General features: G+C 41.5%; 1 protein-coding gene across 1 annotated transcript in view; it reads left to right on the forward strand.

Annotated features, from left to right (window-relative positions):
* Positions 1-3,964: 3,964 nt before the first annotated feature.
* LOC122738047 (tyrosine-protein phosphatase non-receptor type substrate 1-like) overlaps positions 3,965-15,968 on the forward strand; it is an 80,854-nt gene continuing 68,850 nt past the window's right edge. Inside the window, 2 exon segments of the mRNA XM_043980095.1 lie at positions 3,965-4,078; positions 4,371-4,681. Coding sequence (XP_043836030.1) covers positions 4,009-4,078; positions 4,371-4,681 — 381 coding nt within the window. The 5' untranslated portion in view covers positions 3,965-4,008.

Consider the following 15,968-nt stretch of genomic DNA (forward strand, 5'->3'; position numbering starts at 1 on the left):
AGGGAAAAGAGGAGACAGCAAAAGACACAAAATCTCTGGCATTACTCCACTTGTAGGGTCAGGAAGGAGCCTGCAAAGGAGTAAGAGTGGTTAGAGAGGTAGGTGTTCAAACATGAGATATCCATGAAACCAAAGGAGGAAAGAATATCCAGATGGAGAAGACTATTCAGAGGAGAGAATATCCAGAATGATCTGAGCTAAAGTTCTGGGACAGTGAGTCTTGAACAAAAGGTCATTCAATTTGGCAATTAGGAAGCTTTGGTGGCTTTGGAAAGAGAGAAGTTTCAGCAGACTGATGGTCAAAGAAGCCAAATCTTAAGGATTTGAGGAGAGTGAATTGGCGGAAGGGAATGAAATAATCAGGAGTACAAACTTTTCCAGGAAATTTGGAGAAGAGGAGAGATGGGACAATAACAGAATGGGGTAGAAGAGTCAAGGAAACCCTTTAGGGAGATTGGGGAGACCTGAGCATGTTTATGGATAGAAGGCAAGGAGCCAACAGAAAGCAAGGGACTGAAGATGCATGAATAAGACAGAGCAGATCATTCCTGAAGAAACCAGAGGAGGCTGGAAGGAAGGGAGACAATAGCATAGGTAGAGGAATTCTTTGTTGTACTTTAAAGGTAGGAGTCACTACTTCCTTTGTCACTAGAAGGAAGGAGAAAAGAGTAGGTGATGATTCTGAGAAATTTCAAGGTGTAGGAGAATTAATGGAGCTCTAGTCAATCATTCAATGTGTTGCTAAATAGTTATTCCTGAACAATATTATGAATTTCTGATACTATTTTTAACCTCTTCAATCTAACTGCTGCCACAAGCTAATGCCTAACCTGTTCAGACCAATGATGAATAAGCATTTATTAAACACCTACTGTGTGCCAGGTACTATACTAGACACTAGGATCACAAAGGCAAAAATGCAACTGTCCCTGCACTCTGGAATTCTATGGGGTGAGGTGGGGAGCAGAGTTTACAACATGTACAGAAATATATTAAAAAAACAAAGTAAATTTATTTGGGGGGGGTTGGTCTCAATCTTCTTTATGAAGTATAAAACAAAATAATTTTGTCTAAGTGAGGGGGGTGTGCTTAAAGTTGGTGTATGAGGAGAGGTAAAAAGTCAATAGATAGTTTCACTTTTGTTTTTTTGCTATTCTAGTTTATTTTTCTTGCATTTTTCCTTTTGTTCTGATTAATGTGGAAATATGTTTAACATGAATGTAATGTATGACCTATATCAAATTGCTTGCTGCCTTGAAGGGGGAAAAGGGAGGGTGTGAGAAAAATTTGGAACTCAAAAAATATCTTTACATGTAATTGAGAGAAATTAAAATAAATAAATAAATAAATAACTGAAATTTTAGAAAAGTCTGTAGAGTTTCGAGGGATGAGATCAAAAGCTGATAAGAGAAGATTATAGGCTGCCAGGTATGGGATTTGTTCTTTTTCTGGTCAAGACCTAACGTTTCCTTGGTGTGTAGGGAACTCTTGTGAAGAGTTACTACTTCAACAATGCATATCTCCAACTGTTCTGCAACTTACAGAGTTCCCTAGGGCACTGATAGCTAGCTTGCTGGGAGTCACGTTTCCAGAAGTGTCCCAGGTAGGATGGGGACTCTGAAGTCTGTTTGCCATCCACTCACTGGCAACATTGCGTTTCTCTTCCAACCTTAGCTCTAATTGTTAAGAACTTTCTCTCTAAGTAGAGTTCAAATTTGCCTCTTTACAATGTCCACCTGTGGATCCTTGCCCTGCTCTCTGGGGCTAATTCAATTAAACAAATTTTACCAGGTCCCTGCTCTTGGTACAAGACTGTGCTGAGCTGACAAACATGCAACAGCTTGGCCCTCTCAGTGCACATATGCTGCTGGGGGAAGCAACATCATCACAGATCAAGGTAGTAAAATATAGTGAGAAAAGAGGAGGCAAAGGAGATCTGTCAACTATGTTATGCTGCCTCTCAGCTGAGGTTTTGCAGCATACATTATGAGTCAGTGAAACCAGCTAGCTTTTTTGTGACTTTCTCCAGCCAATACTCAAGTCCTGGAGGAGTAAATGAGAAATCAGGGAAAGAGAGTTCCTCGAGGATAAGAAGAAGCAGGTTGGGAACAATGGGAGTTTCCCAAGTGAACTGAGTAGGATTGGGTTGTAAATTCCATGAGGACTTTCTTCCATGCCTCACCTACATCGTGTATCTTACTCAGTGTTTTGCCCAATGGTAGGCACACAATAAATGTTTACTGAAAAGAAAATAGCTCAGCTCATTAACATGATTTTATCTACTGACCCTTTCCTATCCCTTACCTCATCCACTCAACCGTGTTCAGGGGCATTTAGATGGTACAATAAAATGGGGATCATAATAGCATCTACCTCCCAGAGTTATTATGAGGATAGAATAAGATTATGTTTGTGCTAAGGCTTTGAAAACCTTAGTGCTATGCAAATGTTAGCTATTATAGTTATTATTGTTATTGACATTATCATGAACACTTTACCCTGTCTGTGTCTAGTACCTGCACTCTCCCTTAACCCCTTTACATAAACTACCCCACCCTGCTGACTCTCCTTAAAGAATGCCCTCATTCCATTGGCAGTACCCTGGACACTCCAACCCACATTTTATTGCAATCATTTCACTTGACTATTTCATCTCATTGACTCCACCTTGTGTCCTCAACAACACCTTCTCTATGTAGCCATTCCACTTCATTGTTTCTACTCCGTCCCATCCACTACAGCTTATCTACTCTGCCACATGCATGTTTTGGTCCTGACATGCCATCATGTCCACCCCACTTCATCCATTCTTCCCTGTGCAGTCTGCTTCATTCATACCACCTCTTTCTCTCAAACAAGTTTGCTCCACTTCAACCATCATGACCTAGTTTAAAGTGTACTGTAGGTCAGAATCTCTGGGTTGAAATCCTGTCTCTGTCACTTACCTGCCTGTAAGACCTTAGGCATCATAAAACTTCACTGTGCCTCAGTTTTCCCATATGTAAAATGAATGGGGTTGGACAAGTTGGCTTCTGGGTTCTCTTTTAAATCTAATAATAATAATAAAATAGCAAGTATTTATACATAGCTTTGAGGCTTTCAGAGTGCTTTATCAATATTATCTCATTTATTCCTCATATCAATTCTCTTGGGAGCTAGGTGCTATTAGTATCTTTACATCATAGCTAAGGAAAATGAAGCAAGCAGAAGTTAAATGATGTGACTGAGTCACAAAACTAGTGTCAGAGGCTGGATTTGAATACAAGTCTTTCTGAGTACAGGTCCAATGTCCTATTCACTGCAGCCCCAAGCTGCTGTAAATTTCTTACCCTAACATCAATTGAACCATTCCAGCTTTCTTGTCCCACTGTGACTATCCCAGCTGACAATGAGTACTGCCTTCTCTCCATGCCTACATAGTTTCATTTGGCCTGTGTGTGCCTGAGAATCCAGAATAGCTATTTGGCCTGTGGGAGTAATGGTGTAATCCTGGACCCTGGGGCTGCCTGTGAAGAACTAGTGCTCAAGAGTCCTGTTTTCTCAAGGTTTGAGGATGCAGAAAAAGAGATGACTGGATTGGGAGCAAAACAAGGACATCCAAGTATCGAAAGGCCAGACCTACCTTCTAATCTGTGCTGAGCTGGACTGTATGGCTACACTGTTCACCTCAAGATGCTGATCTGTGTCTCAAGCACCCCCACTTGCTGCAGGCCCTGTATCAAAACTAAAGGTGATTTTTTTTTTGGAATGCCAGTAGGGTTGGTAATAAGCCCTGCAGTCACAGTTACTCTGTGCTAGCTAGCTCCCTTTTCCTGCCCAGGCTGACATCTGTCTTTGCCTCATGCTCCACCCCCTCCCAGCCACTGCTGGGTGGGGGATGGGCAGACTTTACTGCCTGCTTAAAAACACTTCTCGGGGGGCTGAACTCCTCTCTATGCAGATTTAATCAGCCCTGGAGCACAGTTGTGGGCCCCCTCCTGTCTAGAGAATCCTGCCAGGCTCAGCAGCATGTCTTCCAGGACCTTCAGCACTCTTGCTAGGATCTACCTCCTGGGGCTGCTCCTCTCCATTCTCCCAGGTATCTGTCCTGTGTCCAGTGCTTCTCTCTTCCTCACCCTCTGCATGGGGCCCAGCCTCTAATTAGCTTCTAGATACCTCTATCCCAATCTCCTCCCTGTTCTCTCTTCCTTGGTGGTAGGGGCCATGGAGCTTAGCTTCCCCTTCTTCCAGTTGCTTGGCCTCCTCTCTGTCAATCTGGGTTGGGACTGGAATCTCTAATTAGCAGCCAGGTGTCTCTGCTGTGGTCCCTAAACTCCCCTTCCAATGGAGGCTTTGTGTTGGGCTTAATTTCTTTGGTATGTCCTCTGCAGGGTCCCTGGCCCAGGTGAAGCTGGTGGAGAAAGGAGGCAAGATGACACACGAGGGCCAGTCTGTGACGCTGACCTGCAGGGCCTCTGGCTTTAATTTCAAGGATTACTCCATGTCTTGGCATTGGGGCTCAACTGAGAGCCAGAGGGAGCTTGTGGCCAGCATCAGTCCCAAAACTGGCAGTAACAAAGAGTATGGGCCCCGTGTTAAGGGAAGGGCTTTCATCACCAGGAACAATGAAGCCCAAACTGTCTCCCTGACCTTGAGCCAGGTCCGGAAGGAAGACTCAGGGAAATACTACTGTGCTAGATGGGTGCACTCTGCTAGGACCCAGGCAGAGGCCCTGACACAAACCTGGAATTAGAGCCCCAGATAGGGCTACTATGTTGTGCTGTGCTGTGCTCTGTGTGTGTGCGCACATGTGTGTGCATGTGTGTGTATGGGAGAAATAGGTTCTCTATGTATGCATTTGTGGGTGTACAGAGAAGGGGAGAGAAAGGCTGTTTGTATGTGTGCACATGTGTGAATGTATACAGGGAAGGGAGGAAATATGCTACGTGTGTGTGCTGAAGAGGCAGGGCTTCCCTTCCAGCCTCTACTGTTCCTTCACTCTTTCATGACTCCAAGCATTGTTTTGGTCTCAGTAGATGGCCTCCTCCACCCTTCCTTAGGGTGCCAGGTAGCCACATGACCCTGGGGCCAGGACCCCATGGCTAATCAGTGACTGGGAGCAGGTAGGATTCAGGATGAAATCCTGCCCTAAGAGCCCATATATCTGCCATATATCTGGCCCTGGGATTAACTCCAATGTGGAGACAAGCAGGAGGAGCAAACCCAGGCTCCATTCTGGGGGACCTCATAGCCTGGGGAGGCAGAAGAACTAACCATCTTTGGCCCTGGGGAACGCAAAGGAACTCAGAAAAAGTTCCTACCCTGACTGTTCCTGCCCTTGGGAAGCCTTTTCCACATTATTACTTTGTGAGGTAGGAGGTACAAATATAAAGTATATGCCCATTATACAGATGAGAAAACTAGTTCATATGAGGGAAGAGATCTGCTTGGAATCACTTGAATCTCCTGCCTGTAGTCCTTCTGTTCCCTCCACTATATCTTGGATCTCTTAGATCAGCTCTAGACAATGCATTGTCCATTTGCTGGTCTGTAAGATCTCAGGAATCCTCTCTGTTCAAGTTCTTTCAGCCTCTACTTTGGATCTGGGAGAGGACAAGGCTCCAAAGGTGCTATCAAGGATGCAACTTTTCTTAATTTGTGTTTTAATTTTGTCACCACCAAATCCTTATGGGGCTTTCTGTACTCTAGAATTTGGACAGCTCTGCAGCCCAGCATGCTGGGTAAGACACAGATGCAGGGGAATACACATAGCAAGGAGGAGAACAAGGAGAGATGCTCAGGACACTTGACCCTGTAGATGTGCTTCTCCAGGGCACCTAGGCCTCACAGGGTTCCTCTATCCATCTTCTATCCCTCTGCCAAGGACTGTCATATCCTGCAAGTGCCATATGATTAGGGCTAACCATTAAATAGCAGCAGTGAAAATTCCTCCTCTTAGCCTTCCTGTTAGCTTCAGGAAGTAATAGTGTTGAAGAGAGATCGGTGCCATCTTCAGGGTTGTTGGTAGCAGCTGCTGCCTTCTTGACCTATGGCTCAGCTCCACTTCCTTCCTTGATGTACTACCTACCACCCATGGACCAAAGATTTCAAAGAAGTCACTTGGGGTCATGGGAGCTAGGGGGAAAGGTATTTCTGACCCTTGAAAGATGGGAAGGGATAAAGAGAGATTTAAATGGGAATTGAGTGAGCACAAAAGCAGAGGCAAGTTAGCCACTAAGCTAACTAAGCTAACATCCCTAAGGCCTTGGTTATTTGCTTTACTCCCTGCTCACAAATTTGCAGTAGCTCCTATAGGTTAAGGACTATTCTCTTTAGGGCAGCATTTACACTCTGCTGTATGTTTTTACATTTCTTACCTTCTTACTCATAGTTCTCTTCCCCAGACTAGGCCAATGGCATAGTTCACCTTTCCCCAAACCCATTTGTAGATGTTTCTATGGCTCTTATCCTACCTGGGAGGCCTCCTAACTGCTAGCCTTATCCCATCTACCATTAAATTTTCTTTTTAAACATTTATTTCTTTCTTTTATTCATTAATTTGTTTTTTATCATAATTTATAATTTTAATTTTAATCATAATAATAATCATTATTATTTTCCAGTTACATATAGTTTTCAGCATTTGTTTTTTATAACATTTTGCATTCCAAATTTTTCTCCCTTCCTTCTTTCCCTCCCCCCTCTCCAAGACAGAAAGCAATCTGATAAGTTATACATATACAATCACATGAAACATATTTCTGCATTAGTCATGAAAGAATACTCAGAACAAAAGGGAAAACCTCAAAAAAGAAAAAAATGACAACAAAAAAATAGAAACAGTATGGTTCAATCTGCATTCAGATTCCACAGTTCTTTTTTCTGGATGTGAAGAGCATTTTCCAACATGAGTCCTTTGGAATTGTCTTAGATCATTGTATTGCTGAGAAGACCTAAGTCTATTGTATTTGGTCATCACACAATGTTGTTGTTACTGCGTGCAATTTTCTCCTGGTTCTATTCACTTCACTCAGCATCAGTCCCCTTGAGTCTTTCCAGGTTTTTCTGAAATCTTCCTGCTCATCATTTCTTATAGCACAATAGTATTCCATTACATTCATATACTACAAGTTGTTCAGCCATTCTCCAATTGATGGGCATTTGTTTGATTTCCAATTCTTTGCTACCACAAAGAGAGCTGCTATAAATATTTTTGTACATGTGGGTCCTTTTCCCTTTTTTGTGATCTCTTTGGGATACAGACCTAGTAGTGGTATTACTGGATCAAAGGGTATGTGTATCTCCTTTGGGCATAGTTCCAAATTGCTCTCCAGAATGGTTGGATCAGTTCACAATTCCACCAACAATGCATTAGTTTTCCAATTTTTCCACAGCTTCTCCAACATGTATTATTTTCCTTTTTTTCATATTAGTCAGTCTGATAGGTGTGAGGTTGTACCTCAGAGTTGTTTTAATTTGCATTTCTTTAGTAAATAGTGATTCAGAGCATTTTTTCTTATGGCAATAGATAGCTTTGATTTCATCTGAAAATTGCCTGTTCATATCCTTTGACCATTTCTCAATTGGGGAATGACTTGCATTCTTACAAATTTGATTTAGTTCCCTATATATTTTAGAAATGAAGCCTTTATCAGAAACACTGGCTGTAAAAATTGTTTCCCAGCTTTTTGTTTCTCTTCTAATTTTGACTGCATTGCTTCTGTTTACCACTTTATTTTCTCAACAAACATTTATTTTATTTTCCATTTACATGTAAGGGTAGTTTTCAACATTCATTTTCATAAGATTTAGAGTTCCAAATTTTTCTCCCTCCCTTTCCTCCCCCCTCCACAAGATCACAATCAGGTTATATATGTACAATCCACAAGTGTTCTTTTTATCAGTTCTTTCTATAGCAGTGCATAGTATGCTTCCTCATTAGTTCCTTGGGATTGTCCTGGATCATTGTACTGCTGAGAGTAGCTAAGTCATACACAATTACTCAATGAACAATACTGCTGTCACTATTCACAATGTCCTCTCAGCTCTGCTCACTTCACCATACATTGATGTTCATTAGTCTTTCAAGGTTTTTCGGGGATCATCCTGGTTGTCATTTCCTGTAGTACAAGTCCATTCCACTACAATCATATAACACAGCTTTTTCCATCATTCCTCAATTGATGGACATTCCTTTGATTCTCAATTTTTAGCCTCCACCAAGAGTTGCTATAAATATTTTTTGTACAATTTTCCTCCCTTTTCTCTTTTTCAAGATTACTATTGTTAACAGTTTCCCTTCCATCCTATTCCCTTTCCCATGATATTTATTCTATTATCCATCTTCTTTCATCCTATCCCTCTTCAAAAGGGATTTGCTTCTGTCTGTCCCCTCCCCCACTCTTTCCTTCCTTCTTTTGCCCCTCTCTTTTTATCCCCTTCCCCTCCTATTTTCCTGCAGGGTTATAGAGATTACTCTACCCAATTGAGTGTGTACATTAGTCCCTCCTTGAGCCAATTCTAATGAGAATGAGGTCTTGGAGCCAATTTTAATGAGTGTTAGGCTCATTTACTGCCCTGATTAAATAGATTACTCCACACAGTTGGGTGTGCTATTAGTCCCTCCTTGAGGCAGCTCTGATGAGTTTAAGATCTTTGAGTCTTTTCTGATGAGTGTAAAATTCACTTACTGCCCTGCTCCTCTCCCATCTCTTCCCCAACTCCATAAGCCTTTTCCTGTTACTTTCATGTAGGATTTCACTTCTGACCTTCCCCCTCCCCCAATGAATTCCCTTTCCCCCTCAATTTAACCCTAAAGATGTTATCATCTAGCTAAGTGACACAGTGGACAAATCATCACCCCTGGACCCAGGGGGATCCCAGCCCAAACCTGACCTCAGACACAAGACAGTCGCCCACTGTATGACCTCAGGTATGTCCCCCAGCTCCAATTTTTTTTTTTTTATGGTTCTCTAGGGTCTTGTATTTGAAAGTCAAATTTGCCATTCAGTTCAGGTCTTTTCATCACAAATACCTGAAAGTCTTCTTTTTCATTGAAGTCCCATTTTTCCCACTGAAAGATAATGCTGAGTTTTGCTGGGTAGGTGATTCTTGGTTGTAATCCCATTTCCTTTGCCCTTTGGAATATCATATTCCATGCCCTCTGGTCCTTTAATGTAGAAGCTGCTAGATCTTGTGCTATCCTGACTGGGGCTCCACAGTACTTGAATTCTTTCTTTTTTGGCAGCTTGCAATATTTTCTCCTTGACCTGAGAGCTCTGGAATTTGGCTATAATATTCCTAGGAGTTTTCTTTTTGGGATCTCTTTCTGGAGGTGATGGGTGGATTCTTTCAATTTCTATTTTAGCTTCTTCTTCTAGAATTTCAGGGCAATTTTCCCTGAGAATATCTTGGAAGATGGTGTCTAAGATCTTTCCTTGATGATGGTTTTCAGGTAGACCAATAATTTTCAAATTATCTCTCCTGGACCTATTTTCCAGGTTGGCAGGTTTTTCTAGACGATATTTCATATTGCCCTCTATTTTTTTATTCATTTGGATTTGCTTTATTGTGTCTTGGTTTCTCATAAAGTCACTGACTTCCATTTGTTCAATCCTCATTCTTAGGCAATTATTTTCATCAGAGAGCTTTTGTACCTCCTTTTCCATTTGACTTTTCAAGCTGTTGATTTTTTTCTCATGTCTTTCCTGCATCACCCTCATTTCTCTTTCCATTTTTTCCTCTACCTCTCTAATTTTATCTTCAAAGTCCTTTTTGAGCACCTCTGTGGCCTGAGACCAATTCGTATTTTTCTTGGAAGCTTTTGATATGGGGCCCTAATGATGACATCTTCCTCTGAGGGTGCCCCTTGTTCTTCCTTGTTACTGAAGAAACTTTCTATGGTCTTCACCTTTCTCGGTCTACTCATCTTGCCTTTCTTTTACTAGACTTTTAGCTCCTTAAAGTGGGGCACTGTTTCCAGGCTGCAGTATCCCAAGCTTAAGAAGTCCTAGGTGGTATGATTTAAGGAGAATCAGGTTCTTCACTCGCCCGGCCTGTTTCCTGGTCCTAGATGACCCCAGACCAACTTGCCAATCAACCAGCTTTGTGTGTTGTGGTTGTTAGCTCCGAGGAGCCTGTGCCCCTCCCCAACCTGGGCCACTTCTACTCGATCCTATCACCTGGTTCTCAATAGGGGTGTAAAATCCAAGTTTTGCCTTAGCACCAGTATAGACCCCTGTAGTCTCTCCCCTGCCCAGGGCTCAGCCCACTCACCAGACTGTGAGCTTAGTTCCAGATGACACTGGTGCTTCAGCTGATTCAGAGGCTCTGGGGGTCTCCTTCTCTGGTGAGGACTTCCTGAGACTCGATCTGTGTCAGGGTGACTGTGGGGTTAGGCCCAACTCCTGTATCAGCACAGCAGCTCCCTCCTTCTGACCTTCCAAGCTGTTCTTGGTTAGAAGATGATTTCAGCACATTCTTCTGTGAGTTTTGCTGCTCCGGGCATTTTCCTATGACCTTATTTGGATGTTTTTTGGAGCGATCATGTCATGAGTTCGGGAGCTCATTGTCTTTCCTCCACCATCTTGGCTCCGCCCTGGAAGTCCTCACCACTTTATTTTCTATGCTCATCTTAAGTCTCATTTACTCTGGTAGGTCTTTACTGACCATTTCAACTTACCCTGACTATTCCTATCTCCAAACTCTTAATTATGTTTCCAATGATGCCCTCCTCTGTCAATTCTATACTACTTTCTTGTGCCTATTTCATTCTGGAGAAGAAATTATCTCCTGTAAACTGACTATGGAACTCTGGGATTGAGAATCATTCTCTTATGATGAACAGAGACTCAGCAATAGCAGAGAGGGGAGTGTGAACAATGAGGACATTGTACAAAGGGATATTACTCCATTCCCACAGTTCTCTCCACTTTCAAGATCTTTACCTAAGTTCAGGCTCCCATGATTCACCTGGACTGTTGTGATATCCTCCTATTTGGTCTCCCTGCCTCAAATTTCTCCCATGCCAATCCATCCAACACATAGCATGACCTTTCATTCATCTGATCTTCTTCCTCAGTATTCATGCTCTCTTAAGACCCTTATTTCTATCTGCCTTCTATTTTAGTCCTACTTAGTCTTATTTAGTCCCTGTTTTATTCCCTCAAATGAGATCCTGGAAGGCTGGAACCAAGTCTGATTCATGTTTGTGTCTTCTCCCAGTACCTAACATTTGGGACTCTGAAAATAATGACATAATTGATGTTTGTAGAATTGAAAAAAAATTAATTTAGAATTAGGACTAGGTCATGCTATAGAGGGCTTTGAATTTCAGGCTAAGGAATTTAGGCTTTATCTTATTGGCAATGTGGTGTCATTGAAAGATTCTGAGTAGTGAAATGATATGATCATAGCTTACTTGGTTGCCTTCAAGGCTGAGAACAGTTACCACCACTTATGGGAAGATCCATTTCTGGATCTATGTCATTTGTAATGTTCTGTCCTTTCTTAAATCAATTACAAATATATTTAATATTTGATTTTCTTCCAATTACATGCAAAAACAATTTTTAATATTTGTTTTTATAAATTTTGATGTCCAAATTATTTTCCTCTCTCCCTTCTTTCTCTCCCTCCCTCACTGAGAAGACAAGCAATTTGATATAGGTTATATATTTACAGTCATGAAAAACATATTTCCAATTTGTAATGTTGTGAAAGAAAACACAGACAAAAAAACACAACCCAAGCCAAGAAAAATAAATAAAATACAAAAAAGTATACTTCAATCTGTATTCAAACCTCATTAGTTGTTTCTCTGGAGATGAATAGCATTTTTAATTATAAATCTTTTAGAATTATTTTGGATCATTGTATTGCTGAGAATAGCTTTCATAGCCGATCACTGTAAAATATTGCTGTTACTATGTACAAAGTTCCCCTGATTCTGTTCATTTCACTTTGCATCAGTTCATTTAAGTCTTGGTTTTTTGAGAGCATCCTGCTCATCATTTCTTATAGCACGATGGTATTCCAGCACAATTGTATACCATACTTCATTCAGCCATTCTCCAATTGATTCCAATTCTTTGCCAGCACAAAAAGAGATGATATAAATATTTGTGTACATATAGGTCCCTTCCCTTTCTAAAAAATTCTCTTTGGGATACAGATCTAGTAATGGTATTTCTACATCAAGGGGTAAGCATGGATTTTATGGCTCTTTGGGCATAGTTTCAGCTTGCTCTCCAGCATGGCTGAATCAGTTCATAATTCCACCAACACTGCATTAGTGTTTCAATTTTCCCTCATGCCCTCCAACATTTAAAATTTTCCTTTTCTGCCATATTATCCTATCTGATAGGTGTGGAGTGGTACCTTAGAGTTGTCTTAATGTGCATTTCTCTAATTACTAGTGATTTAGAGCATTTTCTCCATTACTATATAGATAGCTTTGATTACTTCATCTGAAAACTGCCTGTTTATATCCTTTGACCATTTCTCTGTTGTAGAATGGCTCTTATTTTTATAAATTTGACTGAATTCTCTATGTATTTGAGAAATGAGGCCTTAACCAGCCTTCTCAAATTAATTGATTCACTTACTTGTATCCCTGTTGTATCTTATTTCAGTTTAATAAGCAAGCATTTATTGAATATCTACTATGTTCAATATACTAGGTATAGGGTCACAAAAGCAAAAATGAAAAACAGATTCTGCCCCCAAGAAGTTTCCATACTATTGGAGAGTACAAACTTTATACATAAAAGTCAGTGTAAGGTAACCAAAAGGAAAGAAAGAGCATTAACCACAAGGGGAATCAGGAAAGGCTTCACATAGGACATGAATTGATTTTTGAAGGAAGCTAAAGTGTCTATGAGGTAGAGATGAGGATAAAGAGCATTCTAAGCATGATAAAAGCTTGGGCAAAGGCGCGGTTCTGAGAAATAGAACACCAAATTCAGGGTCCAACAAATAGGCCAGTTTGGTTAGAATGAAGAATTCAAGAAGGAGAACAGTATGAGAGAAGTCTAGAAAGGTAGGGCAGAGCCATATAGTGAAAAGATTTAAATACCAAAATGAGGAATTTTTATTTTATTTCAAAACCAATAGTGAGGGCTGAGTGTGGTGGTACACATCTCTATTCCATGCTGCGGAGGAGGCTGAGGCTGGTGGATTGATTGGCTTCAGTTCTGGAATTAATTTATTAATTACACTGTGCTAAGCTGATAAGATGTCATTGCACAATCCTGTATATACTACATACATCTACCTATTTAATTTTCTTCCTTCCTTCCTTCCTTCCTTCCCTCCTTCCTTCCTTCCTTCCTTCCTTCCTTCCTTCCTTCCTTCCTTCCTTCCTTCCTTCCTTCCTTCCTTCCTTCCTTCCTTCCTTCCTTCCTTCCTTTGCTTTCCATCTATTTATTTAAAATGGGAAATAACCTCAGGGGGAAGGCATTAGTAGCCAGGATAGGTGATGAGAGAAAGCCTTTTGAAGGAGATGGTGTGACTCAGACTAGCTTGGGGGTTCAGTTTAAAGATTAGGAAGAAATGAGGCCTATTCATAGAACATCTGAGGGGGGCAGAGCCAACATGGCAGAGTAAAGGAAGTGATTCTCCTGAGCTCTCCCCCAACCCCCTCCTTTAAATAATTAATAAACCCTTAAATAATGCCACAATTCCTGAAGCAGAAGAATCTACAAAAGGACAGGGTGAAATAATTTTTTAGCCAAGGACAAGGTAGAAGGTCAGCAGGAAAGGTCTGTTGTACTGGAGTGAGAGTGGAGAGCAGTCAAGTGCAGGCCATGTCAGCACAGACTGAGACGTAGTTAACCGAGAAACAGCCTTGGGAGCGACTGAATCAGTAGCAGCAGTGATTGCTTCTGGAACTCTAAGCCCACATAAGTTAAAAGATTTGAACAACTGGTCAGAAGGAGATAACATGGGTCTCTTTGCTAGCACTGAAGCAGGACTCTATTGCTTTGTCCTCACTCAGATCCATGTTGAAACTCTGAGTGGTGATTCCAGGGTGAGGAGGAGCACTAGCATACCAGAGCTTGGAGCCCCAGAGGAGCAGGGACCTCTTGTCACAGTACCAGGGCAGTAAAGAGTGCTTGTGGTCACTCACAGATCAGAGTACAAACAAGTGAGTGGTAAACACATCCCTTCTTAGATCATACCAACTGGGAAAACTGAAAACTTATAGGTCCCTAGAAGCATCTCTGAAAACATCTGCACAAACCCCCTCAAACTTAGGACAGTGCACTTTCTACTATGGAAACAGAGCCCTACTTTAACAGAGAGTTAAAAATCAAGAAGTAGACTGGGAAAGTGAGCAAACAACAGAAAAAATGACCATAGAAAATTACTATGGTGACAAGGAAGATCAAAATAGACACTCAGGAGAAGATAGAAAAGTCAAAACCCCTACATCCAAAGTCTCTAAGAAAAATATGAATTGGTCTCAGGCCATGGAAGGGCTCAAAAACAACTTTGAAAATAATGTAAAAGAAGTAGAGAAAAATTGGGAAGAGAAATGAGAGTGGTGTAAGAAAATCCTGAAAAAGAGTCAACAGCTTGGTAAAGGAGACATAAAAAATATTGAAGAAAATAACACTTAAAAAACAGGCTAGTTTTTTTAGGCCTAGGGTTGATGGAGGAAAGGCAGTGACTTGCCTGAGCTCTCCTCAAGACCCCTCCAAATACCTTCAAATAATGACATAAGACAATTCCTGGAGCAGCAAAGCCCACAAAAGGACAGGGTGAAATATTTTTCTAGCCAAAGACAATTTAGAAGGTCAGCAGGAAAGGTATATTATACTGGTGTGAGAGTGGAGCACAGTGCAGTGTAGGCTATGCCTTCAGAGACCCAACCCCAGCACAGACCCAGCCCCAGAGAACGAGGCCTTAGGAGTGTGGGAATCAGCTGCAGCAGTAGGTGCTTCTGGAACTCAGCCCACAGATGGTGAAGGGGTTGAGTGGTTGGCAAGGGAGAGATTACAGGGGTCTCTGCTGGTGCTGAGGTGGGGCTCTGTTGTTTTGTCAAGCTTGGATCTGGGTTGTGGTCATGGGTGGCAGTCCCAGGTGGGGGAGGAGCATAGGCACACCAGAGTTTGTAGCCACAGTGGAGAGGGGCTCTGTTCTGGGTTCCAGGGCAGAGAGGCTGGCCAGTGGTTGTTTACTGGCCAGAGAGTGGGCCAGGAGAGTGGTGGGCATGCCTCTCCTTTAATTGTGCTACCTTGGAGGAATTAAGGACTTACAAACTCCTAGAAGTATCTCAGAGAACTGCTGTTCAAACCCCTTGAAGCTTGGGACAGTGCACCCTCCTCTCTGGAAGCATTGCCTCTCTTTAAGAAAGAGTTAAAAGTCAAGAACTAGGCTGGAAAAATGAGCAAACAAAAAATGGTGACCCTAGAGAATTTCTATGGTGACAAGGAAGAGCAAAATGCACACTCAGAAGAAGATAATACAGTCAAAGCTCCTACATCCAAAGTTTCCAAGAAAAATATGAATTGGTCTTAGGCCAGAGAAGGGCTTAAAAAGTACTTTAAAAATAAGTAAGAGAGGTTGAGGAAAAAATGGAAAGAGAAATGAGGGTGATGCAAGAAAGTCATGAAAAAAAGGTCAACAACTTGAAAAGCCGAATTGGCCAAATGGAAAAGGAGGTACAAAAGCTCTCTGTAGAAAATAATTCTTTAAAAATGAGAATTGAGCAAATGGAAGCTAATGACATGATGAGTAATCAAGAAACAGTAAGGCAAAACCAAAAGAATGAAAAAATAGAATTCAATGTGAAATATCTTCTTGGAGAAACATCTGACCTGGAAAACAGATCCAGGAGAGATAATTTGAAAATTATTGGACTACCTGAAAACCATGATAAAAAAAAGAGCTGGGGGGGTGGGTGTGCAGCTAGGTGGTACAGTGGATAAAGTGCTGGCCCTGGATTCAGGAGTACCTGAGTTCAAATCCGGCCTCAGACACTTGAC

This window comes from Dromiciops gliroides, chromosome 1 (genome assembly GCF_019393635.1).
Source record: "Dromiciops gliroides isolate mDroGli1 chromosome 1, mDroGli1.pri, whole genome shotgun sequence".
Lineage (NCBI taxonomy): Eukaryota > Metazoa > Chordata > Mammalia > Microbiotheria > Microbiotheriidae > Dromiciops > Dromiciops gliroides.